This window comes from Eulemur rufifrons, chromosome 20 (genome assembly GCF_041146395.1).
Source record: "Eulemur rufifrons isolate Redbay chromosome 20, OSU_ERuf_1, whole genome shotgun sequence".
NCBI lineage: Eukaryota > Metazoa > Chordata > Mammalia > Primates > Lemuridae > Eulemur > Eulemur rufifrons.
Window position 1 is genome coordinate 50,635,247 of NC_091002.1, and position 27,201 is coordinate 50,662,447.

The 27,201-nt window shown below is 57.0% G+C and overlaps 1 protein-coding gene across 2 annotated transcripts in view; it reads left to right on the forward strand.

The window, feature by feature from the left end:
- The window catches only part of CDH4 (cadherin 4), a 360,186-nt gene that overhangs the window by 252,905 nt on the left and 80,080 nt on the right, over window positions 1–27,201 (forward strand). The window contains exons 3-4 of one of the 2 annotated variants that reach the window (XM_069495829.1): window positions 13,054–13,280; window positions 26,423–26,596. In XM_069495829.1, coding sequence (XP_069351930.1) covers window positions 13,054–13,280; window positions 26,423–26,596 — 401 coding nt within the window. Of the gene's footprint in view, window positions 1–13,053; window positions 13,281–26,415; window positions 26,597–27,201 lie in introns of both variants that reach the window. The other variant, XM_069495828.1, reaches the window with a different exon arrangement.

A 27,201-nucleotide genomic window follows, 5' to 3' on the forward strand; every position in this document is an offset into this window, starting at 1 on the left:
AGCATTCGGCACAATGGTTGGGTAAAGATGAAGTGTGGAAACACAGGCCAAAACCGAATATTCATCAAAAAAGCTAATGGTGTCTGTTTGGTAGTCCAGAGCTGGTATTATCAGAGTTTCATGAAACTTGGTCAATCAATTACAGCGGATGTCTACTACAACCAATTGGATGAAATGATGAGGATGCTTGTGATTAAGCAGCTGAGATTGATCCACAGAGACAGGTCAATCCTCTTGCAAGACAATGTTTGACCACGCGTTGCACAAACAACGCTGCTCAAACTACAGAGGCTGGACTTGGAAACTCTGTATCATCCACTGTGTTCACCAGACCTTGCACCAACTGACTGCCACTTCTGCCAGGCTTTGGACCACTTCTTGCAAGGAAAAATATTCAGTTCTCAAAAAGCTGTGGAAAATGCCTTTCATGATTTCATCACCACTCGCTCTCCAGGCTTCTTTGCTGCTGGCATAAACAAGCTACTGTTAAAGATGGAAAAACTGTGTCGATAGTTCAGACACGTACTTGGATTAATTGTACTGCTTCCTGTTTGAGACATAACAAACAGCACTTTTGATCCAGAATCAGACGTGTCCTATTTAACAACCTAACACAAGTCCTGGGGAGGGGCGGGCCAGTGTTGCAGCTCACGGGGTCGGGTCACACGGTACCAGCTCCCGGGATGTGGGTCCACGGTATTCCCAGCAGCGCCCCCCACTAGCTCTGAGCCTTGCTGGCCCAGCCCGTCTCCCTCCACCTCCCCTCCACTGTGCATCTCTCTTGCTCTCTGTGAAAACTTGCCCGCCATCTTGGCTCAGCCAGCCAGCCCCAAGGAAGTTCCTGCAAGGGGTCAGCCGTGCCCAGGGTGTTCACTCACTGCCCATCCAGCCCACGTCTCCCGAGGGCCGGGCACAGGTGTGGGGAGCAAGTGAGCAGACCTGGCCCCTGCCCTCACCCTCTTTTATGGACAAGGCAGAGGCTAAACGTGTGCTCTAAGTACACTGGAGGCTGGAAAAAGGCAAATATGGTGAAAATAAATATGCATAATAGAAGGAGACCCTGATCTTGTCTGGAATGCTGTGCTTGTACATCATAGGAATGCACAGTAATGCTAATCCTCTGGAGCAGGCAACTAATTCTCACTAAAATGTTAATGGCTGATAGGTTGGATGTGTTATTCCCCTAGGAGTAGTTGTTTCTCATGGATAACATGTAAAACGGCATTGCCTTAAGGATCTTCTCACAAGACTAAGGTTCCAGATAGTTCAGTTTGGCAGCAGCTGGCATTTATGCTCAAATGCTGGGGATCCGGGATGAGGGAGATGGGGTCTCGGCGCTCCCGTGCCCGGGCTGCAGGAGATGGTCGGTGAGAGTCGTGGGCTCAGGAAAGGGCGGCCGTGTCTGGGGACGGCAGCCTCTTACTGTATAATGAACATACGGTATCGCCGGCCAATCACAAGGTGAGCGAAGCGGCGTGGCAGAGCTGGTGGTCAGTTTCTCAAGTAAACTGGAGCAAAGGGCACCCGTCGATTGAAGGGACGTGGGTACCACTCCCACAGGTGCTCGCCACCCACGAGGCACCCGGTGGCGGGACGGCGCGGGGAGGAGGCGGCTGTTCTTTCTCTTTCCCCCCGCAGATGGCGCCAGCTGATTAGTCTCACTCGTGTGGCACCTTACACCTCTGTAGACGTTTTTCAGAATGTTGGGAAACAGATGATCACGTCTGTTTTTGCAGCCGTGTGAGAGTTTTTTCATTAGTGGGATCAGGCAGGACATCTGTGTGTGTCAGTGAAAAGTTTGCCACCAGCAGCGAGTTTAAAACTTTGGAACAATCGCTGAGCGGGATGTTTCTCCGCAGTCTGTGGGCTGCCCGGGAGGGCCTTGGGGTGCAGAACCCACAGCAGATGGACCCAGAACGGATCCAGGGGCTCAGAGGCTGTGTTTCCCCCCACCCCAGACTAATGACAACTGAGTCAGAGCTTTCCAGAAAAATCGGTGGGTAGAGCTCCCTCTGCTGCCAGCTGGCTGTGTGTCTTCCGACAAGTTAACTCACCTCTCTGAGCCTAGTGTCCTGAAGCAGTTGCAGTTGATGAGCTCTCAGGGCCCCCAATCATGAGACATGACCACGAAGGCTTAGCCTCCATGGAAGGTTCCGGAGGACGAACTGCAGCGTGGGAAATCTGCAGGCACGCCAGGCCCTCCCCCTGGTGCAGCTCCCGAGTCGCCTGTCCTGCCGCAGAGCCCCTCCCCAGGGAAGCTCCAGGTGTGTATTTAGGCCCCACCGCATCGGCTAAATCGCAGTTTGTAGTTAAAGCAATGCTGAGGGATGAGCAGGGACTGTATCCCCTGAACTGCGCAGCCCCTGCCGGGGCCCGTGGCTGCAAAGTGGTGTCCTCGGAGGGACTGGGGCGCCCTGGTGAGGAGGTGTCGGGGGCCCTTGTGGAACAGGCAGGGGGCAGAGCCACATTCATCCAGTGGGATTTGCCAGGCGCAGGGACATGGTGAGCTGCTGTGGTTCCCGGCTAAGGGGACCAGACGCTCATTCATTCGCTCAACAAACGCTTGCTGAGCACTGTGCATGCAGCCCTGTTCCAGGGTGCCGGGAGGCAGTGGGGTCCTGGAAGGGGCCGCCAGGAGGGTGTGTAAGATTCCTGTTGCTGCTCTAATGAGTTGCCACAAACGCAGTGGCTTGAACAGCGTAAATTTTGACCTTGCAGTTCTCGAGTCTCGCAGCTGGTCGGGCGTCGCGGGCGGGTTCCTCCTGGCGGCGGCAGGGCAGGTCCATCTCCATCTCCTTACCGTTTGCAGCTTCTCGAGGCCCCCTGAGCTCGGCCCGCTTCCCTCCTCAGAGCCAAGAGCGCAGGGTCTTCCAGCCTCCGTCTGACTCCGACCCCCCTGCCTCCTCCAAGACCCTGCCACGGCCCTGGGCAATCTCCCATCTCAGGATCCTTCATTTAACCCCATCCCAGTCTCTTGTCACGTGAGAGCCATAGTCACAGGTTAGGACTCGGACATCTCTGGGGGCTGTTGTCCTGCCCGCCCCAGGGGGGATGAACAGGCACCCACGGCCTTGGGCAGCCCTGCATGATGCCGCCTCGCGCAGGGCCGAGCCGCAAGGCAAACCGCAGACAGAGGGTGAGGACGGGAGGTCGAGGAGGCTGTGTCTGGGGAGCAGTATCCCCCTGTGGAGGGAGGAGCCGTGGGGCCATGAGGACGGTCAGTGCAAATGTCCTGGGGCTGCCGTGCCGGGCTGGGGAGACAGTCATCAAGGCAAGGCTGGTGGGGGGTCAGGAGGGTCTTCCATGTGGGTGACAGGGCTGGGGGCTGGGCTGGGGAAGCTGAGTGCAGACTTGGACCGATCCCAGGCAATGGCGCCCTGCAGGCCTGGGGCCCGGCGTGGGTCTGCTGTGGAGCCCAGGAGGCGGCGGGCTCTGTGGGGGTCTGCCTGGCGAGGCTGGGGGGAGCGAGCAGATGGAGAGGTTTGGGTGGGGGTCCCAGAAAGGGTGCTTGGAAGGTCACCGGGGCCCTGGCGGGGCAAATGGCGTTGATCCAGAGCAGGTACTGAGCCACTGTCCCAAGAGGATGCGTGGTGGAGCAGGCTCACCTTTGCAGAAGGAAGGGCAGCCCCATCGGCCCCTCCCCTCCTCCCTTCCCCTCTCCTCCCCCTCTGCCCCTCCCCCAGCTGCCTCCCCTTCTCTCCAGCTCAAAGCCTGGATCAAATGTCGCTTTTTCCTGCAGGAACATCGGGCTCTGTGGGAGCATCTGCTCCCAGGGACACACCCGTCACCACAAGGCTGGGTCCAAGTGGCCAGAGAGCTGCAGGCGCAGGGTCAGCTGGCCGGGGGGTCGGAGGGGCAGCTCCACTCGCAGAGCTCCTCGAGTCCGGCCTCGCGCTGGGTGCCGGTTCAGAGCCAGGCCCCGGGCCCTGCAGCCATCTGGCCCCCAGGCAGCCCAGGGAAGGGACCCTGCTTAGCTGCAGCTCCCTGGGGGCCGCCAGGACCCCTAGCCGATAGGCAGGAAGTCGTGTTTGTTTAATGTTGATGTTCTAATGGGAACGAACAGCAGACGCTTCCCAGGCCACTGGGGACGGCCCTGGGACTGGCAACGTGGCAATCAGGGGCAGAAGGGCCGGAAGCTCTCTGAGGCGGGCGGTCGGCCAGCGCTGGCCCCGTTGTCTCGTCCTGACATTTCAGAGGAGCTTTATCCCTCCTCTCTCTGGGCAGATGCGCAAATATGCAAAAATAAATACATAAGGATGGTTTTGCGTCCGCACATCCGCACGGGGGGGCTGCACGTGTGTCCCTGACGCGGCCGGTGCGGAGCGTGCCGCTGCGGGCGCATTTTAGAAAACTGAGCTGCGAGGTGCACACGGGGTCCCCCTCACTCCCAGACCTCCCGCGGGGACTGCCACGGGGTCCCCCTCACTCCCAGACCTCCCGCGGGGACTGCCACGGGGTCCCCCTCACTCCCAGACCTCCCGCGGGGACTGCCACGGGGTCCCCCTCACTCCCAGACCTCCCGCGGGGACTGCCACAGGGTCCCCCTCACTCCCAGACCTCCCGCGGGGACTGCCACGGGGTCCCCCTCACTCCCAGACCTCCCTTGGGGACTGCCATGGGGTCCCCGGGGTAGACCTGTCTTCTCCGGGCTTCTGGAGCAACATGGTGACAGTGGACAGTGGGGAGGGGTACAGGGGCCAATGGCTCCCCCAGAAAGGGGCAGTCTGTGGTTTCACCCAAGTGTGTGGAGCCAGGCCCCTGTGGGCCACGCTAACTGTAGAGTGATGGGGCCCTTCACTGTGGCCAAACTGACCGGGTCTCAGAGAAGGCAAGACAGCACCCAGGGCTGGGAGCCGCCTGGCAGGCTGAGTCCTGGGTGAAGAGGAGGGTTGGTGCTGCCCGGAGCCTGCCTTTCCACAGCCCACGCTGCCTCCTGGGGAAGCTCAAACCCACCCTTCCTGGAAGGTGCCGCCAGGCCACTTTTAAGTCCTTTCTTCCCAGGTCATGCCCAGCCCTGGGGACAGAGTCCCTCTGGGTGTTCGCAGAGAACTCAGTCGTGACAAAAGGATGTACCTCTCTCGGTCTGGACACACCAAACACGGAAAGAGGAGTGAAATCCACTCACTCTGACCCCACGTTGGGGACAGTGCCTGGGCGGCGTCACCCCAAGTCCTGGGCCTACAGCGTGACCCACGGCCAAGCCCACGCTCAGCTCACGGGGCAGAAGTGCTGCTGGGGTCACCCGTGCTGGGTGTCCTAGGATGATCCAGTCCCTTTCGCTAGAACATCAGCATCAGCCTCAACCAGACTGCGAAGCACCGTGCGATCCGCTGGCGCCCTGAACAGTCTCCGGGTGCAGCGCGGTAGGTTCACCGGCCCCTGCGGTGCCCCTGGCAGAGACGCTCTCGCTGCCGTGGAGGGGGCTGCTTCCGCCCGGCTCAGGGCTCCGGCAGAGGCGCTCGTACTCTTGGATTCATCACTTACCCGGCAGGCTGAAGACAGAGCTCCGGCTCCCGCCTGCTTGAAGGCTACTGTCCCCACCAGGTCACTGCTGGGTGAGCGAGGTCTGCGCCGGAGGACAAGCGTCCGGCAGCACGGGTGGCTGCGAGTGATGAAACCTCGTGTGCAGAAGGGCCCTCCCCGGCCGCACCTGTGCCAACAGGAAGTGCTGGCGAAAGCAGATGATCGAAACGGTACCGAGCTCCATGCTCTCTGCAGCCAAGTGGTTTTGCATCTGAAAGCAACATGTAATTGTGGTCGTCCATGGGTTCTCATCAGAGATTTTTTTTTCAGTCTTGGCAATTTTTGTTCATTACTAATACAGAGAAAGATGCAACCCGCTGTTTGGTGCCTGAATATAAAAGAGCATTTCTGTGCGGTGCAGCCTCGTTGCAGAATCTTCCAAGGTGCAAGTCAGCCTTGCAGGCCTGTGAGGTTTTTATTCCTTCTTTCAAAAACACAAGCTGTTTTCCCCCAGAAGAGCATGTGATGTAGGAAAACATTAGCGATATTGCAAAATGGTTGCATGAAATAACTGTGGAAATATTTCACTAGCTACATTAACCTTGCTCAGCTCCTCTTCCCCTCCCAACCCAGAGAGAGATAATTCCTGGGAGCCTTTATCTTTTCTGCTATATAATTGCTGCTTTAAATCACAAAAGGCTTTAGAGTTACTAATGCGAAATGCAGGGAGCCACCTTGAGACTATGCTCACCTGCCTTGAGACTATGCTCACCTGCGGAGCTGGAGCTGCCCTCTGGCCCCCCAGGAGAGAACCCTGGGGCCTGGAGGGACGTCTGGGTGTCCTTGTTAACACCGTGTGACAAGAAGGCCCCAGGCTCCCATGTGGGGTCCTTTTGTTCTTTTCCTTCCTAGGAATGGATAGTTTCTGGGAGTTTCTGTTTCCGTCGTGATTGTTCTTTAAATTAAGACACACGTCGCAGCCCTGACTGGTGAGATAAAGACAGGCTGGCGGGAAGCACCTGGCTTTGTGAAAAGCCAAAAAGGTGATAAGGCCTCGCACCCTGTTCCCTGCAGAGTTTAAACAGGCGACTGCGTGGCCTCTGTCTATCGGAGAGCCAGCGTCTTCCTGCCTGTGAGATCCTTGCGTTCGGCGGTGACCCAAGAGGAGGCTGCGCGGGCGGCCATGGGTGGGATCACCTGAGGGTGTCCACAGGCTCCTGCCTTCAGGTGGGGGCGTGTCCTCGAGAGCCCCGTGTTTGGGGGGCACATTTGGTGCTGAGAGGGGCTGGGGTCTCCTCCCAGCGCCGGCTCCGTGGGCCCCGCCTCCTGGGCTGGGGGCTCTGAGCCTGGTCTCGCCCCCGAAACGGGCAGCGGTTGACTAGCGACACCCATGATGCCCGCCAGGGACTCGGGGTGCGGGGTGCTGTTCCTACACCACCGTCTTTTGTCGTGTTTCCCGTGTATTTCTTTGCTTTTCTCTGCAATGTGATTTATAATCCGTGGGCAAACTCGTACTTTTTATCCAGTTGAATCTCTGGAGGAGCCTCTGAATGCCGGCCCGGCCCTGTTCTGACGTGTCCTCCTGTGCTCTGTCACTGAATTGCTCTGTCACTGAACTGCCACACACAGGCTGCGAGGCTGCTGCGTTTGACAGGAGAAGGGACCGGTGGTGGCTTAGCAGTCTCCTCGGGACGACTCCATAAGTCCCGCTCTGCGGGCCGGAGGCGCGTGCCCGGTGGCGTCAGGGTGCTGTGCCCGGGCAGAGCCATGTTCGGAGGGGGTAGCAGCCCTCCAAGGTCACTCCCTCCCCGGCTCCGAGCTCTTCCGAGGCAGCAGGTCACCCTCGCCCCGTCCAGCAGGTGCCGACCACGGTGGGGACCAGGGGGGCGAGAAGCGTGTCCCCTCCACGTATCCACCTCACTGGGCAGCCAGGAGGGTCCCGTCTGAAGGCTGCCTTTCCCGGAGACAGGCCTTTGCTTTCTGAGGAAAGCCCAGAACCTTCTTTCACCGTCTTCTCAAGTGCGTGTGGCATGTCAGCGCGGACGGGTTTGGGCCGGGGGGGGGGGGGGGCTGGACGGCCGTCTCTGGGGGAAGAGCCCGCCACGCACGGAGGACAGACCAGGGCCGCCTCTGCCCGCAGCCCTGCCGACCGGGTCTCAGTGTCTGAATCATCAGGAAAAACCCTTTCTGGTTCATTGACCTTTCTGCAAATTATAATTTACACCCAGGAGTAAAATGTCATATAATTTTCATACATTTGACTGAGTTTTTTCGTTGCTATCTTAAAAAATGACTCTTTATCAAGATTTCATGCTGGAATTGTCCGGGGATAATCACCTGGGGGGAAACGCTCGTTTGCTCGCTGACCCACGCAGTGTCTCCCTTGGGGCAGCGCTGGTGTCGCGGCGACCGCCGCTCTGGCAGGGGCCTTGGTGAGGCTCCGGGATTGGCCGGGGAGCTCATGAGGCTAGTGTCGATCACCTCCGAACCGACCCCACTAACTGGCTTTTTTTCTGGCCACAAATTAAATCACCAAAGCGGAGGCTGCATGGGCAGGAATCTGCAGAGACCAGGCCTCGCGCGTGGCCACCCTTCCCCGGTGGTGGGAGGTCTGCGGCCAACGGTCCCAGCTGGCCTCGTGCAGAGAAACGGGGTCACCTCGGAACCTGGGCCCGGGGCCCCTTCCTGCTTCAGGATGAAAAAGGGAGAAACATCCCAACCTCCACCTCCAGGAACCTCGGACTCTAACACGTGGGAACGAACAAACTGGGATTGCAGACACTCAGGAAGCCCTTCCAGAAAAACACGCAGACGGGTGTGCCCCCGGCGGAGAGGAAACGACAGATCATTTTGGAGGCATCCAGAAATTGTTTCTGGAGATGCCGGACGTGCTTTAGGGGTTTATCTTTGTAATTGCCATTTTATCTATTGTAGAAAGAAGCCATAGTTCGAAACTGTAGCAATGCCTCTAATGCTGTGGAAGGTCTGTGAATGAACAACAAACAAAGTCGCCCTCTAACCGGTGTGGCGGTCACGCCAGCTGGCGAAATTACCGCTATGGCTGTACATGTTAATACGGCCCTATCACGGAGCCCACTGGTCTTTCTCCCAGACCACGGTAGGATCTCACGTCCCCACGCCCCTGCAGTCGGAGGTGACCACGTGGCTTGCTTTGGCCAGCAAAATGGGAGCAAATGCAGGGGCGTCCCTCCAAGAATGAGCCTTAAAAGCCACAGCCTGGGTCCCCTGCGGCCTGTTTCAAGCCTGGGCAATCCTGGAAGCAGAGACTAAAGCCCCCGAGGATTCCATATGGCCTCCTGGCTGGTCCACGGTGCACACGTTGCACGAGCCAGAAATCAGGCTCTGTTGTTCGAAGTGATAAGATCTGGGGGCTGTTTGTTACTCCTAACGCAGCCTTCTGCTGACAGATGCACCCTGAGCTTGCAACAGCGCATTTCTTGCAAGGACATAGACAGTCTGTGGAGGTCAACAATGTCAGTTATGCAGCACTTCAGGGGATTCTCAGACCCTTTAGTGTGCCCTGAACATTTCCGAGAAGAGAGGATAGTGTGGTAGTTGTCACACACATAAAGCCACATGTTCATGCCCCTCCCCCAGCACTGGCCCTGGGCCACATTCCTTGGGACAGTAACGTGACCCACACAGAGTCGCCGCTTCCTTCCTCCAGTCTTTAGGAATCTGCATGAGGAGCCGCCAAAGGGAATCTCGGGCCCTGCTTGCTGGGGGTGCCCTGGGGGAGAGGGGGAACCACGTTTTCCTTCTGCGCTGGGGTCACGTCCCTCGTCCTCGCCGAGCACTCGTAGTCGGGAGTCTGGCCGTGTCCCCAGGTCCCAGGCAACCGGAGTCCTAAAGAGCGTGTAGACGCCCATCGGCCGGCCACACATCCGCAGGGCTCCTCATGCCACCGCACTGGCTAGAGCCCTGGTGGTGACCCCACGGCAGCCTGGGGGGTTCAGCCGTCCACGCTGCCAGTGCCTGGTCACCACCCGCCAGGTGGACCCCAGCGCTGGGCAGGGGGGTCCCGCAAGCGTTTGTGGCAGGGACCACGTTGACCCGTGCGACCTTGTCCAAGTGCCCTTGCTCCTCGTCACGGAGGAGGAGGTCGTGGTGCACACACACCAGAGCCTGCGCCAGGCGGCAGTGGGCGTCCATCCGGCATCTGCCCTGTGCCAGGCCCCTCCGCCCTCCTCTCCCACCCTCTGGCTGTCACCCGCGTTGGACAGACACACAGAATGGCACTTGGGAACAGGCTGCTGCTCGTCCAGGTGTCACAGGCAGGAGGCTTACGCCTCAACCCCAGGGGTCCCGACTGGTGCGGGTAGGGCTGCTGCTCACCCACCCCCGCCGGGCACCCACACGCCCCTCGGCGCACGCTGGCAGGGCCCAGGGCACCATCGGCTGGTGTTTCCGGTGCCCGTGGCTCTGGTGTGGGGCCAGCAGGTGCCCACGGCCCCACCCTGCGGGGCACACGTGCTTGGCCCAGGTGGGGTGGGGTCCTGCCCCAGACCACTGCCCGGTGCCACCTCTGGGGCTGGCTGCAGGGGCTACACCTGCCACCACCAAGGGAGGCTTCAACCACGTGTGTGTTCAGACAATGAGGTTTAATTTCTCTCGGGATCCTTCTGTCTCTTGTCAAGTTTGTTTAAAACTAATGGAAGTAATTAGTGCAGCAGGTACAGCTGTAGGTACCAGCCCCAGGCAGCCCCCGAGCCGGCCGAGGCCAGGACAGGCTCCCTCCTCCCCACGCGGATTCCCTCCGTGGCACCAGCAGGAGCTTGTGACCTTGGGTCCCTGCGTTTCCACACGGGGTTTCCTGCGCCACACGTTCGATCTGGGGCCCCGCATCCCTGGAGCCCGGTGCCGGCAGAGCACCCGGCTGCGCCTGGCAGCGGCGGAGGCGAGGGCAGTGCAGGCTTTGAAGCGCCCCAGGAAAGTCCCGGAAGCAGCGTCAGGCCTCCCCCGCTGAGGGCGCAGGCGCAGACCCCAGACCCCATCCGGGAGCGCAGAGTGGGGAGAGTCGGGTTAGGTCTGTGCTGGGCAGCACCATCAGGGCATCTCCTCTGCACCCGGGAACACGTGGTGTGTGCCTGTTCCTCTGTCCTCCTGAAATGCATTTAACCTTGCAGAAATAGACACAGACTCCAAAAATAAGATGCAAGAGGAAGGAAGGGGGTTGAGGAGAAAACAAAGATGGAAATTAGAATGGAATGTGCTAAGGTTAGTAAAGGCCTCAGCATTGTTAGAAACCAGCCATGGCATTGCCTCTGAGCTTCCCAGTAGCCCAAGTGAAGAGGGAAACCACATTCAGGCAATCTACAAAGAAAGACAAGTAGGCTACTGGGAAGAGTCCCCATCCTGAGACCTCAGACACTTCTCCCTGGGTGTGCCCCTGCACACTCGCCCACCATGCTCATAACACAACAGGGCGTTGGTAACATTCTAGGGGTGTTTTTCTGTTAAGCAACGTGAACCCACATTTCACAGAGTTTTGAAAGGTGGTGTCCATTTATTCAGCACTGATATTTTATGAATGCCCCTGATGTCTCAGAAGAACATCCTTGATTGATCTTTCTTACCAAAGAGAAGCCCTCCCGGGCGGGGCACAGGACAGGCATTGCTCTGAAGTTCTTCCTGCTCCTGGAGAGCTGGGCTCCCCAACACTGCACCCCACGCAGAGGCCCCCACTGTATCCCGTGGCATCATCCCTCCAAACTGCACCGCAGGGCAGCTTTGGAGGGCGCTGTCTTTAGTTCCACTGAGAGTCTCTCCCCCAGAGGACACCTGTCACCTGCAAAGTCCTTGGATCTCGTGACCAGTGACCCCTGCTGCCCCGTCCAGGCAGCGCGGATGCTGGCACTCTGTTCTTGCTGAATCGGTATCCGCGCTTGCCTAAGATGTCACTAAAGCCATGTGCCTGTTTTTTAAAAAATACAATGACATCATATTTAAGCCTGAAGACACAAAAACCCTCCCGCTGCCGTCCAATTCCATCAGTTTTATTAGAAATTTGCTCCTAGAGAACAAAGGGGCTTATCTATGTATTTCGTGCTAATCTCTCGGCAATCACGGAACCGTCATTTCTATCTTTTGTCAGTGACAATTGGGTGTCAGAGATGATTGATCCACTCAGTTTGCTGCTGATTTTAATTTGTTTACCATTGGGACGAACAGTGTATAAAAGCAGTTTAGAAATTTTTTGTCCCTTGAAAAAGTGTGATTATTCCGTCCTTGGAGTGGGGAGTGTCACAGCCGGTCCTCACCCGCCAGCACCACGGTCGGAGGAGCCCCAGTCGGGGGGCACTGGAGCCCCCACGCCGAGGGTTCTCCCCATCCAGACGGCGCAAGTGCCTGGTGTCACCACATTTGAAAGCATCTTTGTATTAAAGCCACTAGTGGGAGGTGCTGGTGACGGGGACGACGTCTAACGTGAAGGATTTGGGGCGAGGGAATGCGTATGGTATTTATTATTTCGAGACAGGCAACAATAAAAGGTGAGCACCAGGGAAAAACACTTTATCAAATGTAACAGCCAGTAGCGTTTTTTCGTTTGGGGAATAAATAGTAATTAAATCATGTAAGCTGTGACAGTGAAATTGCTTAAGAAACCAATCCTCCCACCATAATTGCCTAGATACCCGCACTTTTATAAATACTAGGTAACTGTATCCATCGTTTTATCAGCACAATGTGACACTGGCTGTTGGTGCCTCGTAATTCACCGCGGCATCGGGTGCCAGTTGCAAAAGCGCTTGGATAGAAACACGCTAACGCAGCCCAGACACACACGCGGCCGCCGAGAGGGGTTTCTCTGCAGCAGAGTTTAAAACGGCCGCGGCGCTGGGGCCACTGGAAGGGGCTGCGATGCCGTTGCCTAATGAATGTTCTGGAAGCAGCACCGTGTGCAGGACCTGCGGTGTCCACGGACTGGCTGCCTTCGACTCCCTGTTAGCAGGGAAGCAAGAGGGCGCGTGGTTGGCCGGGGCCCTGCCCTCCCACGCACCTGCCCCAGCCCACCTGCCCCAGCCCACCTCGCTGAGTAACAGAAAGGACCAGAAACACAGCAGACTCGGATTCTGCTGCCGGAACCCACCTGCCATGGGAAGGTCCCTAAATGCCAGCTCTCCGTCCCTCCCGCACTCAGCCTGCTTGGGGTGGAAAAATGGATCCATTAGGGGCTGTAAAGCCGACGCCGGCAGGCAGGTTTGCGTGCGGCAAGAACGGGGGAAGCGGGGAATATTCTTTACGCAGAGACTCCCCACCGCGCCCCGGTCAAACTGCGGTTGAATTCAGAGATACCAGCCACGAGGGAGAGCTGCATCTGCAGAAACCGAGGCGGCTGGGGTTCTGGCGTAGCGGGCGTGCGGCCTCGCTTGTTTTCCTGCTATTTAAGGCCTCCAGCTAATTCCCTGGCGTCGAGATAAAACTCGGCACCTGGGAGGGTCGGGCAGTGCGTGACTCCGTCACGCGGTGCTCGCTGGAGACCCGGAGCGGCGCCTGCGCGGTCGTGGTGCTTGTCTGGGCCCTTGTGCCGGCCGGGCCTGTCCTGACTGTCTCCCCTTCCTCTTGCAGTCAAGTTCAGCAGCTGTTTGGGGACCAAGGGGACACAATATGAGACCAACAGCGTGGACTTCAAAGTCGGGGCGGACGGGACAGTCTTCGCTACCCGGGAGCTGCAGGTCCCCTCCGAGCAGGTGGCGTTCACGGTGACCGCATGGGACCGCCAGACCGCAGAGAGATGGGACGCTGTGGTGCGGCTGCTGGTGGCCCGGACCTCGTCCCCGCACTCTGGACACAAGGTGAGGTGTGCTCACGTGGGTGGGGCAGGTCTGTGCCTGAGGCTTGATGTCCCACCTCCCCCTGAAGGCGCCGGCAGAGCCTCTGCCCTGAGGATGGCGGGTCCCACCCCGGCCACGCTGGCCAGAGCAGGCCCGGCTGTCCCAGGCACCTGTGCTCCGTCCTGAGACCGGGCCGCATCCGGGTGGGCAGACAGCCCCTCGTTCAGTCTAAGGCTCTGTGCCGCCATCTTGGGGTTCTTCACCCTTGTGTGAACAGGGGCCCACGTTTCTGTGTCAGACTGGGCGCTGCAAATTCTGCATCCTCTCCTGCCCCGGGAGCGCTCGAGCCCTGGGGGGATGAGAAGCAAGACACAGGCCACGTGGTCGGAGTGGGACAGCCGAGGCAGCCGGTGCAGGACTAATTCAGAGAGGAGGGAAGAAGGAAAGGGGGGCGGGAGGGAGGGAAGGAAGGAGGGAAGGAGCAAGAGCTTCACGCAGACATAAGTCATTGTGACCCAACCTCCCAGCCCCCTCCCCGCCCCGACTTCCTTCTGGCCCGACTGCCGTCCTGCCTGGGTGGACAGGGAGGGGCGGCCTCGAATTCCCCACCCGCGAGTATTCTAGCAATCCGGGCCAGACCCCCAGCAACCCGTGTTCATCCCCCAGTCCTGAACGTTAGGGTTCTCGTGTGTGGCAGGGAAGGGACCAGGGACTGCTCACCTTCCGCGTGTCCCTGTGCTGCAGCAGCTGCGTCCTGGTGGCCCAGGGAAGGACCCAAGGCAAAGGAGAGCTCTGTGCAGGGCAGCCTGGGACAGCCTTCCTGGCGCTTCCCCGGCAGCGGGGCCCCGGCGAGGGGAGGGTTGGCAAAGCTGAACGGATTCCCTCGGGCAGGTCTGCCCAGAGCCTCCCCTGCTCTGTGAGCCTCTGAGTGGGAGATGGGCTGCGAGTTTCCCCAAACCTGTTTGACCAAGGAACCCTTCTTTATGGCACAACTTGCAAGACAGGTGTGCCAAGGAACCTGCTTTGGGAAAACGGGGACCTGTGTTTTGTCTCTTACGGTGAAGGTGGTTGGTGTTGGAAAGTGGTGACAAGCTGACCCCGCTGGGGAAGGGAGGTCTTGAGCGTCCTGCTGGGCATGTTAAACCAGGCCTCAAAACACGCCTGGAAGGGCAGTGGCCCCAGACCCGTGAGCCTCACCCTGCGGGTACTGAAGACTGAGACAGGCCTATGTCATTTTCCCTCCTCCCACATCTTTATTCCCAGTCACACCCTGGTGAGCAGGGCAGGCCCTGGGGGCAGCCAGGACGCAGCCCTGGGAACCCTGTCCCACGTGGGGGCCCACCCTCCGAGAGCTGTGCCCCAGTGCTGACAGCTCGCGACTGCCAAGCCGTCCCTGCGCAGAAGCTCTGCACCTTGTGAGCGGAGAGCAGAGCTCCTTAAAGCCTGTCGAGGCCTCAGATGAAAGGCACTAATTGAAAACATGATGGCACCTTTTGCTAGGCATGTTAATGAAGCGATTTCTGATGCCATTAATCCCTGGTCCTCAGTGGAAGGTGCGGACGCCAGCTGTGACTGCAGTTAGTCCCCAGTGGGAGTGCGCCGCGACCCCAAGTCCAGCCACTAGAGCAGGGGACGCTGAATCCATGCCCCAGGATCAGAGCACCCTGGGGAGCCTGGCCGTGGGGTCACCGTGGGGCCATACCCCTGGGTCCGTGAGACACGACCGTTACAGGCAGTGGCGGGCAGGGTCTCCGCAGCCCGTGAGACTCAGTCTCCCTCCGTCACCTTTCATGCCAGCGGCTCCCTTTCCTGCCCTCAGTGCCATCAGCTCGTCCTACCCCCACCACATCCCAGGGAGTGGGCACTGTCACTGTCCTCGTGCCATAGACAAGGACACTGAGCCGTGTGACCCCAGGCCCCCTGCTGCCTGGGAGAACTGACGTTGGGAAGGACTGAAGCTGGCTTTCTAGGTATGGCTGTCCCCGCCGTGGGCTCGAAGCAAGTCCTCTCCAACTGACCAGCTGGGTGTTCGGGACAATTCACGCCACCCACACCCTGTCCTGAGGTCGTCGGGAGTGTCCTGTGAGGTTACGTGAGGCAAGGAGGTGGAAATAGTAGCTCTTATTGTTGGCATTGGCCTGGTGCCAGCTGGGCACCGCCCTGGGCTTGCCACAGCCGCTGGGCCCTGCCAGGTGGCGCAGGGGTGGGAGGAGGTGGGCAGGGCAGGAGGGTCTGTCTGGGACTTAGAAGACCAACTCACTGTGGGACACTCAGTCACTTCATTGGCCCTTACGGGAACTGACACCAACCTTCAAATAATGTCACTGTCTGTAAATGGACTAAGGTGATCCCAGGCTGCTGGTGTCCCCAGCCGCCTTCCAGAAGCAAATGTCAGTCTCCCCCGGTGTAAGATACCATACCTGGCCTCGAGTTCTATCGTCTTTTATATACAATATCCAGCATACGGCCTCGTGACGGGCACCTGAGGGGGACAAGACAAGACAATATAAATAAAAAGCAAGAGGAACAGCAGGTGATAAGAAAAGATTCCCAGAGGCTCCAAGTCATGGAGATATCAAACCTAGATTTTATAATAACTGTGCTTACTGTGCTTAAGCAAATTATAAGACTTTGAGAGAGAAGTAGAAGATATGATAATTAATTGGGCACTTTAGAACTAGAATATGTAACAAAGTTAAGAGCTCAGTGGATAGCTGTGTCTGCAGATTGTCACGGGGAAGAGAATTAGTGAAACAGAGGCTGTCAGAGGAAATATTCACGCTCTGCAGCGTGCAGACATGCAGGAGGACAGCTCAGGAGGGAGGGCCGGAGCTGGGAGCAGTAAGAAGGTCTAACGTGCATGTTTGGAGCATGAGGGGAGAAAAATGGAGCAGAAGCAACATTTGAAAATACAGTGGCAGGAAATGCCCCCGCTGACAGCAGACCTCTGGGCATAGACTCAAGAAGCCCATGGACTCCAAGCAGGGTCAACATACGGAAACTCGTGCTTGAGTGCTTCGTGGGAAAATAGGTAAAACCCAAAGACAAAGAAGAAATGTTGAAAATCAGTAGAAATGACAGAGCTTGCAGCCCGAGGGAGTAAAATGAGGCGCAGAGCCAGCTTCCCTGGGCGCTGCGGAGATCACAGGACAGCGGAGTGGTTGCGCCAAAGAAAGTAGAATTCTGTTCCCAGTAGCACCGTCCTTCCAGGAGTGGAATAAAGACATTTTCAAACGACCGAAGCTGAAAGAATCCGTCACCAGGTGTGTTCGTCAGACAAAAATAAGCCGAGCAGAGGTGAAAGTGACGCGGAGGAAAGAAGCTGGGACAGGCCGGGAAGGCGGGACAGGTGGACACGTGACAAGAGCCACCTCTCACGGGAGGTGACGCGGGCGGCTCCTTCACAACAGCAGTTGCAGAAACTTTGGGAAAAGATAAATGGGGCCAAAGAGACGTAAGTTGCTTACATTGTGCTGGAAGATGATGGGAAAACCCAAATTAATATCGTACTTTGATAAGACAAAGATACTTGTTATAAGGTCTTTGAAAAAGATGTTCTAGGGCAGAGAAAGCCACAGGCTCCAGCTAGAGGCACCAGATGAGGGAGGGGAGCCGCAGGCAGTAACCACGCCCCCCACCGCGGCAGGAGGATGCGGCTGTGTGGTCGCCGCCACGTGAAGTCCACATGGGCAGCACCAAAGCGTGCGTCACAGTGGGGTGGCGAGTCCCTTTGGGAGGTGGGGGCGCCATGCTCGGCGGGTGGGGGGGAGGGGGCAGAGCACGAGGGTTATGAGGGAGCTCTTGTGGGGGCCCGCGCCGTGATGGCCCGTTCAGCGGTTCACTTCGTTTCCATGTGCTTTTTTGCATATAGTGTATCAGACACAATTTAAAAACTTTTTTAAACACGTGCACGCAGAGGGCATCCTGGCTAGGTTTGGAGGAAGTGGGGGATTCAGATGGGGACACACAGTGGACAAGAGAGGTTGGTGGAAGGTTCTAGAGAAACGAATAGCCTCCTTCGAAGCAGCAGTTACATGGTGTTAAAGGTCCCGGGGATGCTTATCGACAGGAGCCTGGAAGCAAATTCCTCAAGGACGGTCTCGGGGACCCTAATTTCCCGGTTCTGTAAATTTTATCTCTCCTGTGTCGTGGTTTCTCCAAGTGTGGCCTCCTCGTCCGTTATTTCAGTGACTCCCCTTGGACTTGGGAGAAACTGACAGCTTCACAGTTAGATGAACCATAAACATTTGGCAACTTCTCTCCTTCTCCTCTCCTCTCTTAGCAACCACGGAGACCGCGTCTTTCTCCGGGTAACACAAGCGGTGCTAGAATTTGGAAGAACTTTTTTTTGGTGCAGTCTTGCAGGAAAGCTGATAGCAATTCAATTAGAAAATGCAAATGAGGTCACATATTTCCCACGGGAGTGCTGAATTGCCCCTAAGGAATCAGCAATATCCCGGCGCAGTAAATACTTGAGATGAAGTTTCGCTGGCGGTTGTCTCTGACTCGCTGCCGCAGCACTTGAACGCGGCAACAGGACCTGGGGGTGCAGTTTGCAAAAAAGAAACTGTTGTTTATGAAACTAATATCGGGCCTCCTAGCGTGCTCAGCACTTATGACCGCTGGACTCGCCAAGCAGCGCCCACGGCCAGACAGGCCCGAGCTGCCCGGGGTCCTTCCTCGGGGTTTCTGCCTCCCCGGCTGTCTCGGGCTGAGCCGTGTTCCCCAGAATTCAGGTGTTGAAGTCCAGACTTATCCAGATCTAGTTGTTCCAGAGCAGTCTGGGGTCTCTTTCCCTGCTTCTCTGGCCAGAAAGGAACACTAACGGTCACCCTTACGGAGACCAGCGTCTGTGCCACGCTCCCGTCGGCTGCAGCCTTGTCTTCCTGTCTTCAGTTTCCTGAGGGACGCAAGGCTGGAGCAGTGGGCGGCGGCTTTCAGATCTTCCTCCAGGGAATGTGTGTGTGATGCTGATTAGAAACGGCAAAACCTCCCCACCGGGTCATGGCGATTATCAGAGGTTGCCCAAAGAGCTTCCACACATCACATCCCGAGGCACCTGCTTGGCACACAGGTGTGGCGGGCGATGGGGCCCAGGACCACAGTGTGGCGGGAGGTCTCCCTGCTCTGTGCCCACAGGGCACAGCTCGAGTCCCAACCCGCCCCCAGTGACCACAGCACGACCCTGGGCAAGTCATCGAGCTCCCCTAGCTGGAAGAGAGGACGGTGCTGCTCCCCTGCCGCCCGGGCATGGGTGACGGGAGAGGGCCGCCTGGGCGCGCAGCTGGCAGCATGCGGGCAAGTGTCGGAGCTAAGGCTCCCTTCCTGACAGGCACAGGGGAGCCACAGCCACCGCTCTGCTCGGAAAACCTTTCTCTACGTCAGTTCTACGGGGTTTTCCAACACGATCTCCCCTTCTTATAGGAAGTCGGGAGTAAGAAACGCCTCGGTGCTGGGGGCGGGGGGTGCAGAGATGGCACATTCGTCCCCAGTGGTGTCACCGACATAGGAAAAAACCCACTAAGTGCCATTTCAGAACCAAACTCATGCAAATATTCATTTAGAATGTCTCACACGCCCTATTTGTTAAGGAAGGTGGATGTCGTCCTGTTGTTCTATTTCATGTTTGTTAAATGCCATTTTACTCTGTCCATCCTTGGCTACCATGGAAACCAGCTGGAAGGCTGCAGACAATACTCTAGTTAAACACTTTACATAGACGTGTTCTCAAGGCCGTAAAGCGCAGCCTGTTTCAAAGGTGTGTTGAAAGGAAGCGGGAGGCACACTGTGCGCACGTCAGCGCCCGTTTCCAAAGCAATCTAATTATCCTCGTGAAGATCAGCGCCAGGCTTGACATTTGGGGACAACCCTTCCTGCCTTTGCTGAAGCAGGTTTCACCCAAAGTGCTAAGGAAGAACGAGAACAAGACGGAATCACATGGGAGAGAGTGGAAAAGGACATGGCGCCTCCCTGGCCCAACGTGGCAGCGCTGGTCCCCGGTGCAGAAATGCCCTTGCCCACATTTCCTTTAGCTCCGACTCCTACGCAGTCGGTAGTCTTGGAGCCCCGACCCTGAGACGTGGTGCTGTTTGTACGGCTGAGACTGACCACTGACCCAAACGTCCGTGCCACCACGGCGCTCGGCAGTGCACCGAGATGACGCCAGTGGGTCTGCATCACTGCTGCGTGAGAAGGCGCGGCGTCCCCAGGAGTCAGAGGCTGGAGGACGTCACAGGCCGGTGGGCTGGGAGGACGGAGGCGGGGCTGGGCAGGTGGGACTGCTCAGCACATTGAGGGGCGAGAGCCTGTTTTATCCAGATAACAAACAGAACATGCTTCGGCCTCGTTGGGGCTCCAGGGCTTGCATGGGACCTCAGAGCTTCCAGAATCTTCCATCCTGAAAGCACCATTCCTGCTGTATCTGCAGGTAGAGCATGTTCTCGCTCACACGAAGGGCAGGTACAAGTAAAACCTTCGGGAAGCCCCGTTGCTCCGCCGTGCAGATGCTCCATGAAGAAGGGCCACACTGGGGGCTCGGGCGTGGGGTTGTCACGACGCTTTGCCCATGTGGCCAGTCCAGAGTGTGGCCCTGCTGAGCAGATGTGCCAGCCGGTAGGGGTCTGTCTCATTCTTGGCCCCCAGTGGCACCTCCACGATCTGTTCTGAGTCCATCGACATTCTATGCAGTTGCAAGGCACCTTAGAAGAAAATAAAATCCGCATATTCGACATGTCTTGCCCTTGGCGTACCCACGCGGCAAGACCCACCAGCACCCAGCGTATAAAGAAGGTTCTACCCTGAGCTCAGTTCTCCTGTGATAATCAGCTTTTTCACTCACACCAAAACCCGTCTTGAATACCCCTGTTCACCCGGATTTCTACTCCTGGAGACATTTGCCGCCTCTATTTTTATCTTCACAGCAGAGGAGGCCGTTGCCTTCACACTGCGTGGCTTGCGGGGTGTGCAGGGGGGGAGCGCAGAGCCCCCAGCTGGGGCGGCTGCAGGTGTTTTTTTCTTCTCCTCCTTGGAGGAGTCGCTCCCCGTGCATTCCGCCCCACCTGGGGGCCAGGAGAGCCAGTAAAGTCAGGGAAGCGGAAAAACTCAATTCCCGCTGCGCCCCCACCCATCCCTTGACACTGGGCTGAGCAAGTGGCTTATATTCTGCTTATGCAAATCAGACCCACAGCCTCCTGCACGGAAGCCCAGTCTCTGGGCATTGCAGGTCAGGGGCTACGCCGCCAGTCAGAAGAGTGAGGTTGCAAGGGACCCCCCAGAAAGCCACTATTCCGGGTGAGGGAAGTGGGTGACTATGTCCTTCCGGGATGGGCCGGGGCGCACCCCATACAGCTGACACGGACCTCCTTGACCAAGACCTTGGTGGGCGCGGGGACTGGTTGCCATGTCCCCCCAGGAAGTGACTTGAAAAAGTTTCCACAGATTCCTTTTATTGAATCAGGCAGACTTGTGCCCATGCTATTTTTCTCAAAATTGGGAATTCCAGGTGCTAAGGCAGCACCCGGCAGGGTCAGCCCCAGGGCCCTGCGCCTGGGTGGGATGGCGGGTGAGGGACGTCACCGTTGCCGTCTGACACTCCTGTCTCCAAAGGGCAGGGCTGCTCAGCTCTCCTTAGAAACTGGGATCTGGCTTCTGGAAATTCAGAGCAATTTCCATTTCGCGCCACCTCTCAAGTGTCATGACTTCTGCTAGGAACAGCGGATGCTTCTCCTTGATGACTTTTGCAGGAGCTTCAGGCTCCCACATCTAAACACCTGTGCTCAGGTAAGGCAGCCCCTGCCCCCTGTTCCCGCTCCTCCAGGCTGTTCCCGCCTCGGCCCCTCCCCTTGCGTCTGCCCAGCCGGAGAGAATGCCCGGGAGGGGCCCGAGCACCCTGCAGAGCGGGCCCCAGGGAGAGCCTCATGCATTAAGGCCAGAAGGTCTAGAATGGGACCCGCCCCTGCATTTCTATCACAGGAAACTTGGAAATGACCTGTCGCATCCACCTGCTAAGCAGTCCCGTGCACCTCAAACCGAGAGGGCCGGAGGAGACTCCTCCCCCGTGGCAGGTGGGGGGTCTGTACTGATCGTTCCACCCCCTCTGGGCGCACTGCTCAGGGTCCTAAGTCAGCCCCTTCCCTTAACGGGTGGGCTCCTACTCCGCTCTTCGTAATTCCAGGATTGGAGAATAGAAAAATATGGTAAGTTATAACTTTCTGCGTGTAGATGGGAGTGCATAAGATTATGTTCTTCCCAACTTTTTCCTTTTTGTTCCTTTTCAAAAAAAGGCAATAATTTAAAACCTGCTGCAGGTCAGCGCTGCGCTATCCGTCCCTCCCTGGCGCAGAGATGGGAGGGAAGTGGGCCCGCTCCCTGCCACCCTGAGTGTCCCCAGGGCCTCACCCAGCCGTCAGGGCCAGCTACACCATGTCACACGCAGAACACCTCCCTGTACGAGGACAGCAGACCCGGCAGGCGCAGAGCTGCCCGGAGCGTAGGAGGATGAGGGGACGTGCAGCCCGGGAGAGCACAGGCCACCGCCGGGCGCGATGTGATGTTTGCTTATTGTTTTTCAATGTGCAGCTTGCCCGTGAACTGGGGGCCCCGGGCTTCCAGTGGAAATGGAAGGCTGTCATTGTTTCTGTGCCTTCCTCCGTCACACTGAGATCCTCGTGGAGGGATCCTGCAAGCCGTCGGCAGCTCCGGGAAGTCACCCCTTAACCACATCTTCCCAGGCGTCCAGGGAGCGGACGGAAGTAGGGAGGGCAACTTCCTTGGTACCCCTCATTCTGCAAACGTGGGCACAAGCCAGGCTGGATCCAGAGACCAGCTCAGCAACCAGGACCCTCCCCAACCCCACCGGTTCCAGGACCTCCCACTTGGGCTAAACTGTCAGGACCCAGTGAGCGGGCATGCATGTATAATGCATAAACACATATGTGCATGTATCGATACACATATACATCTATGTATGCACACACATACGTCTATATGTACATGTGCATGTGTGCATAGTATCTTATCCACATGTGTGCATATGTAGCATCTAATTTTTAGTACCAGTGGAGTAGAGCAGTGGTTCCCAACCTTTTTGGCACAGGGACCGGTTTCATGCAGGACAATTTTTCCATGGACTGGGGTGGGGGTGGTTTGGGGATGATTCAAGCACATTACATTTATTGTGCAGTCAAACCTCTCTGCCGATGACAATCTGTATTTGCAGCCGCTCCCCAGCACTAGCATCACCGCCTCAGCTCCCCTCAGATCATCAGGCGTTGGATTCTCATCAGGACCCACAACCCTGATCCCTCAGATGCGCAGTTCACAGTGGGGTTAGCGATTCTATGAGAGTCTAATGCGTGTGCTGATCTGACAGGAGGCGGAGCTCAGGCGGTGATGCAACGGTGGGGAGCGGCTGTAAACGCAGATGAAGCTTCGCTCACCTGCCGCTCACCTCCTGCTGTGCAGCCCGGTTCCTAACAGGCCATGGACGGTACGGTCTGCAGCCTGGGGTGGGGACCACAGGAGTAGAGGCCACATTCAAACCACACCGGATGCTCAGTCATCATTCGCTCAGAAATACACAGTAAAGAAATGCATCAGGGGGAATCAGCAGGTGTCATCTGTCAGGAAATTTTTAACAGTAACCGGAAGCATTATTTATAGTTAGTGTCCTTAAGCATCAGTGTTTATATGCTGTATTCTGAATGGGCCCGAGATGATCGCGTGTTCAGAACACCCCTGTTCCACGGGGATAAGTGCTAACTGTCGCTGACGTTTTCTTCCAGGGAAGTGGGTGCATCTTCCAGGCAGAGCCTGCACAGGTCTGGCATTGCTTTCCACCAGATTTTGTTATTACATTTGTCTCACAGCTTTAAAATAGTAGCAAATATGTGCAATTTATTTAAACAACACTAGGGAAATTAACGCCATGTTAGCTCATCCTAAGCAAATGAAGATAAAGCGGGTTTTTTTCAAAAAAAAAAAAAATCAGCTGTATGAAAACCCTGCAGAATTATGAGCCTGGAATTCGGAGGGCACAGGTGAGTTGCTACTGGTTCCGAAGCATCACCAGGTGGGACGGACCGGCTGTGCCCACCCCATCCGCTGGGCCAGGAAGGCCCTCCCCCCGCCCACGTCCGGAAGGATCCGTTTGCTGAGCTTGGCAGGTTGGCTTCACGCAGACGTGCTCGAGAACAAAAGCTAACATGTCCCTTCTCCCGGGCGGGCACCTGCCAACCTGAGGGTGGAGAGCCCCGTGGCAAGGTGTGTGTGCCTGTGTGCAGCGGCCCACCTGTCACCCGGGGGCGCATTAATCACGGATCCTGGGCCACACCCAGAATCCGTATGTCCCAGGTGGGCCCTGGGGATTTGCGTTCCTGACGCACTCCCGGGATGCCGACCCTGCTGGTCCTGGTCTCTGCCCGGTCTGGGGTCTACGGGAGATGACTTAGTGCAGGGAGACGCCCCGTAATTCCCTCCGCAGGGCCCCACCTCTTCCGTGGGAATAGCGATTTCTGCCAGCCCACCACGCACCGGTGTGAGAGCCCAGAGTGAGGGCTGGCACTGTCCCAGTGCTCTGGCCCTGGGGTCAGATACCTCTGCCCAGTGAGCTGTGTGACCTTCCGGGGCTGCCGGCCTGCGTGCTCCCTGGCAGGCTGGCTGCTTCCCTGGGTTGTGACGGAAGGGTTCAGGGGAGCCTGGAACCTGAGTGCTCAGCGCGTGGTCACAGTGATTATTGTTTCTGTTCACTGTGTTGTTATTTCAAGGTACTTTGAGCGTCTGGATTGATCTGGTCTTTCTCATCAGCGCTTACGCTTCATTAACCCAACTTGTCATCTCTCCAAGGTACAGGCAGGCTCCCGGGGAGGTGCCGCAGTCTGGGGCCCGGTCTTGCAGGGCAGGCAGGAATTCTTCGGAGGGGCCTGTGTGGTCCCCCCGACACTCAAGACCTACGAGGCTCTGGCTACCACTGGAAACCAGTTGTCTGCACTCGGGTTGTAGGGGGACAGTGCGCGGCCAGGACTGTCCTAAAAGCAGTTCCACAAGGGGCCCCAAGGAGCCAGAGAAGACGCCACCCCAGTCCCATGAGGGGCAGCATCTGCTGGTGTGACTAGACCTGAAGTTGGTGTGAGGAGTGTTTCCGTGGCGACCATGGCCACAGCGACAGTGTGCACCTGGCGCCACTCCCGACAGGACAGGAGCGACCCGTGGGGACCCGGGCTGTTGAGTGCTGCAGACTCTGGAATGCAGGAGCCCACCGGGAGGAGACAGCCAGGGCCACGATGGGAGGGGGGGCTCACGGGGGGTCTTGCTGGAGTGTGGCTGGTCCAGATGGATTTTCTCGCTGATGTAACTTTAAGTTTGGGCATTTGGGAGCGGATATGAATTTTTTTTTTTTTTTTTTTTTTTGGCATCAAGTAGGCAGTTGTGTCTACGTGTGTTTAACTTATTTCTGTGCAGCCTTTTCTGCAAAAGGGAGTGGGGAAGGCGCTGCGTGCTCAGAGGGTAGCGCTCGGACCGTCCGGTGCCGGGTCTGGAGCGCAGCGGAGGGTGGGGCCCTGCGGTGGCTGAGGGGCAGCTTCCGGCAGGCGCCTCCCAGCCCGCTCTGAGCTCTGCCTCGGGCTGCCCTGGTCCGAGGTCCGTCTCTGCCCAGTGAACCGTCCTGTGGTCTCTGAGGTTCAGAGTCAAGTGATCACCAGCCAGGAGGACGGTGCTGGGGCATCTGTATGGGGCACCTTGAAATAAACCTGGTGTGTCGTGTGCATGGATATCACGTGTATCCGTGAGGTTCCGTTAGCGCTGCTAACCGTGAGAAGTCATGTACAGTACAACATTTAGAAAGTATAGAAAGGTAAAAAGAACAAAGTAAAATAACATAAAACGCCCTGGTGACCCGAGTTTACGTTTGCTGTATTGCCTTCCAATTCCTTCTCTGTTCTTTTAAACAATTGTGGCTCATGATACATGTATATTTGATATTTTTTTCTCCACTTACTAATATCTGATAGACATTTCTTCGTGTTGGAGTCTTAACAGAGTGGTTTTCAATGACCGCAGTGTCCCGAGAGCAAACATGGTTTCGTGCGTGCAACTAGCCTTACCACCCGACTTCCGGATTTTCTTTCTGTATTTTTACTGTTAGAAAACCGTCCCCCGTGAACATCTTTATACTGAGGTGATGTGTGTCGTGTGTGGAGTCACCGGGACAGATGTCCAGCTGTGGAGTTACTGGGTCGGGGGTCATTTCTGAGGTCCTTGGTAGTCACCGGCAAGCTGGCTGCTGGCGGTGCCCGGCACAGGCGGCGCGAGTCCCCCACTCCCCGCTAACATAGGCGGGGCTGTTTCTCAGCGTCACCTGATGTAATTCCCATAGCGACCCTCTGAACTCGGGGCTACTGCTACCAGCCCCATTTTATCAGAGAAGAAACCAAGGTTTTGACAGATTAAGGGACTTTGCCCCATGTTGCCCGAATCTCTGGGTGCCCCTAAACACACGGTGTGAGGTCTGCTTAACGCTAAGCCCACCCCCTCCGGCCGCCCTTGCAACGCCATCGGTGTTGAGGCTTAATTTCGTTTAGTCTTGTCAATGTGATAGGTGGAAAGGACATATTACTTCGACTTGCATTATGTGATTACTGGAAGATGCTAACATTTTTTGTAAGTTTATTGATAGTTTATATTAATTTTGCTGTGAATTATCTATTCGTGTCCTTTTCTTATGAAGAAAATCCCATTTGTTCTTATTGACTTATAAGAGCTCTTTGCATTGTGACTATTAACCCTTCGTGAAGTATATTGTAAATAATGTTTTCCAAATTTATTAATTGCCTTTTGGGTATATTTTCATAAACATGAGTTTTAAATTAAAATGTCTTAGCTTTTCCTTTGAGATTTCTTCCGTTGCTGGGATCTTTAAACGCCCTGGTCCACACTGTTGGTGACGTAGTGGACTCTGCTTTCTTCCCTGTGGTTTCTGCTTCCCCCTCCAACCTGCGACCTGCCTCCTCTCGGACGGGTCTTGCTTGGCTGTTCCTCCCTGACACTTACCCCCGTCCACTCTTCCCCCTCAGTGTGGGGTGCACAGATCTCCCAACAGACCCCGTTCCTTTGTGCAAACGTAACCCGCCGCTCTGACTCTTCTCTCCCCTCTCTGCATGATGCCGCAGAAAGGACGGAAGGACACGGTTCTGGAACCTTCTCCGCCTCCGAAGGACACGCTGTTGCCGTGGCCCCAGCGCCAGAACCCCAGCGGGCTGAGACGACAGAAACGGGACTGGGTCATTCCACCCATCAACGTGCCGGAAAATTCCCGCGGGCCCTTCCCACAGCAGCTCGTGAGGGTGAGTGGAGACCCCTCTCGTTCAGTAACTGCGGTGTGAGCGGCGGCCGAGCCCCCCCACCCCCACCCCCACCCCTGTCCCCGTGCACAGCGAGGGGCGGGCACTGCGCCAGCCGTCCACGCTCAGTCAGTGATGACATTCGAGTTGCACAGAAGGGGACGGTGGGTCCCGCCAGGCGGACAGGACTTGAGTTGGGGGGGTGGGACTCTCTCGGCCATTTTCAAATGACAGCAGGTGGAGGCGAGGATGTGGAGTGTGGCTTTTGACCTCTGACCCCTTTGTTTGGTCTGACTGTTCACATTTCTTTCCACATTTCTGAGATACTGGGCGTGGCAGGATGTGGCCCGTCTGTGTGATGGTCACGGTGCTGAAAGTCAGAGCCTTGAGCCCGAGGCTGGGCGGGGGTCTAGGTGGGCAGTGCTGTGGCCCGTCTGCCGGCTCCCTGGTGTCACTGTGTTCCCTGCAGCTGCCCCAAGTTGCTTTTTCTGCAGAAAGAATTTGTTTTATAAATTTGTGTTTCTCTAATCTAATCCATCAACCAGCAATTTCTTCTTCCCTTTGAAGAAAATTGCAACCCAATCTGAGCAATGATTTGATAAAATGAT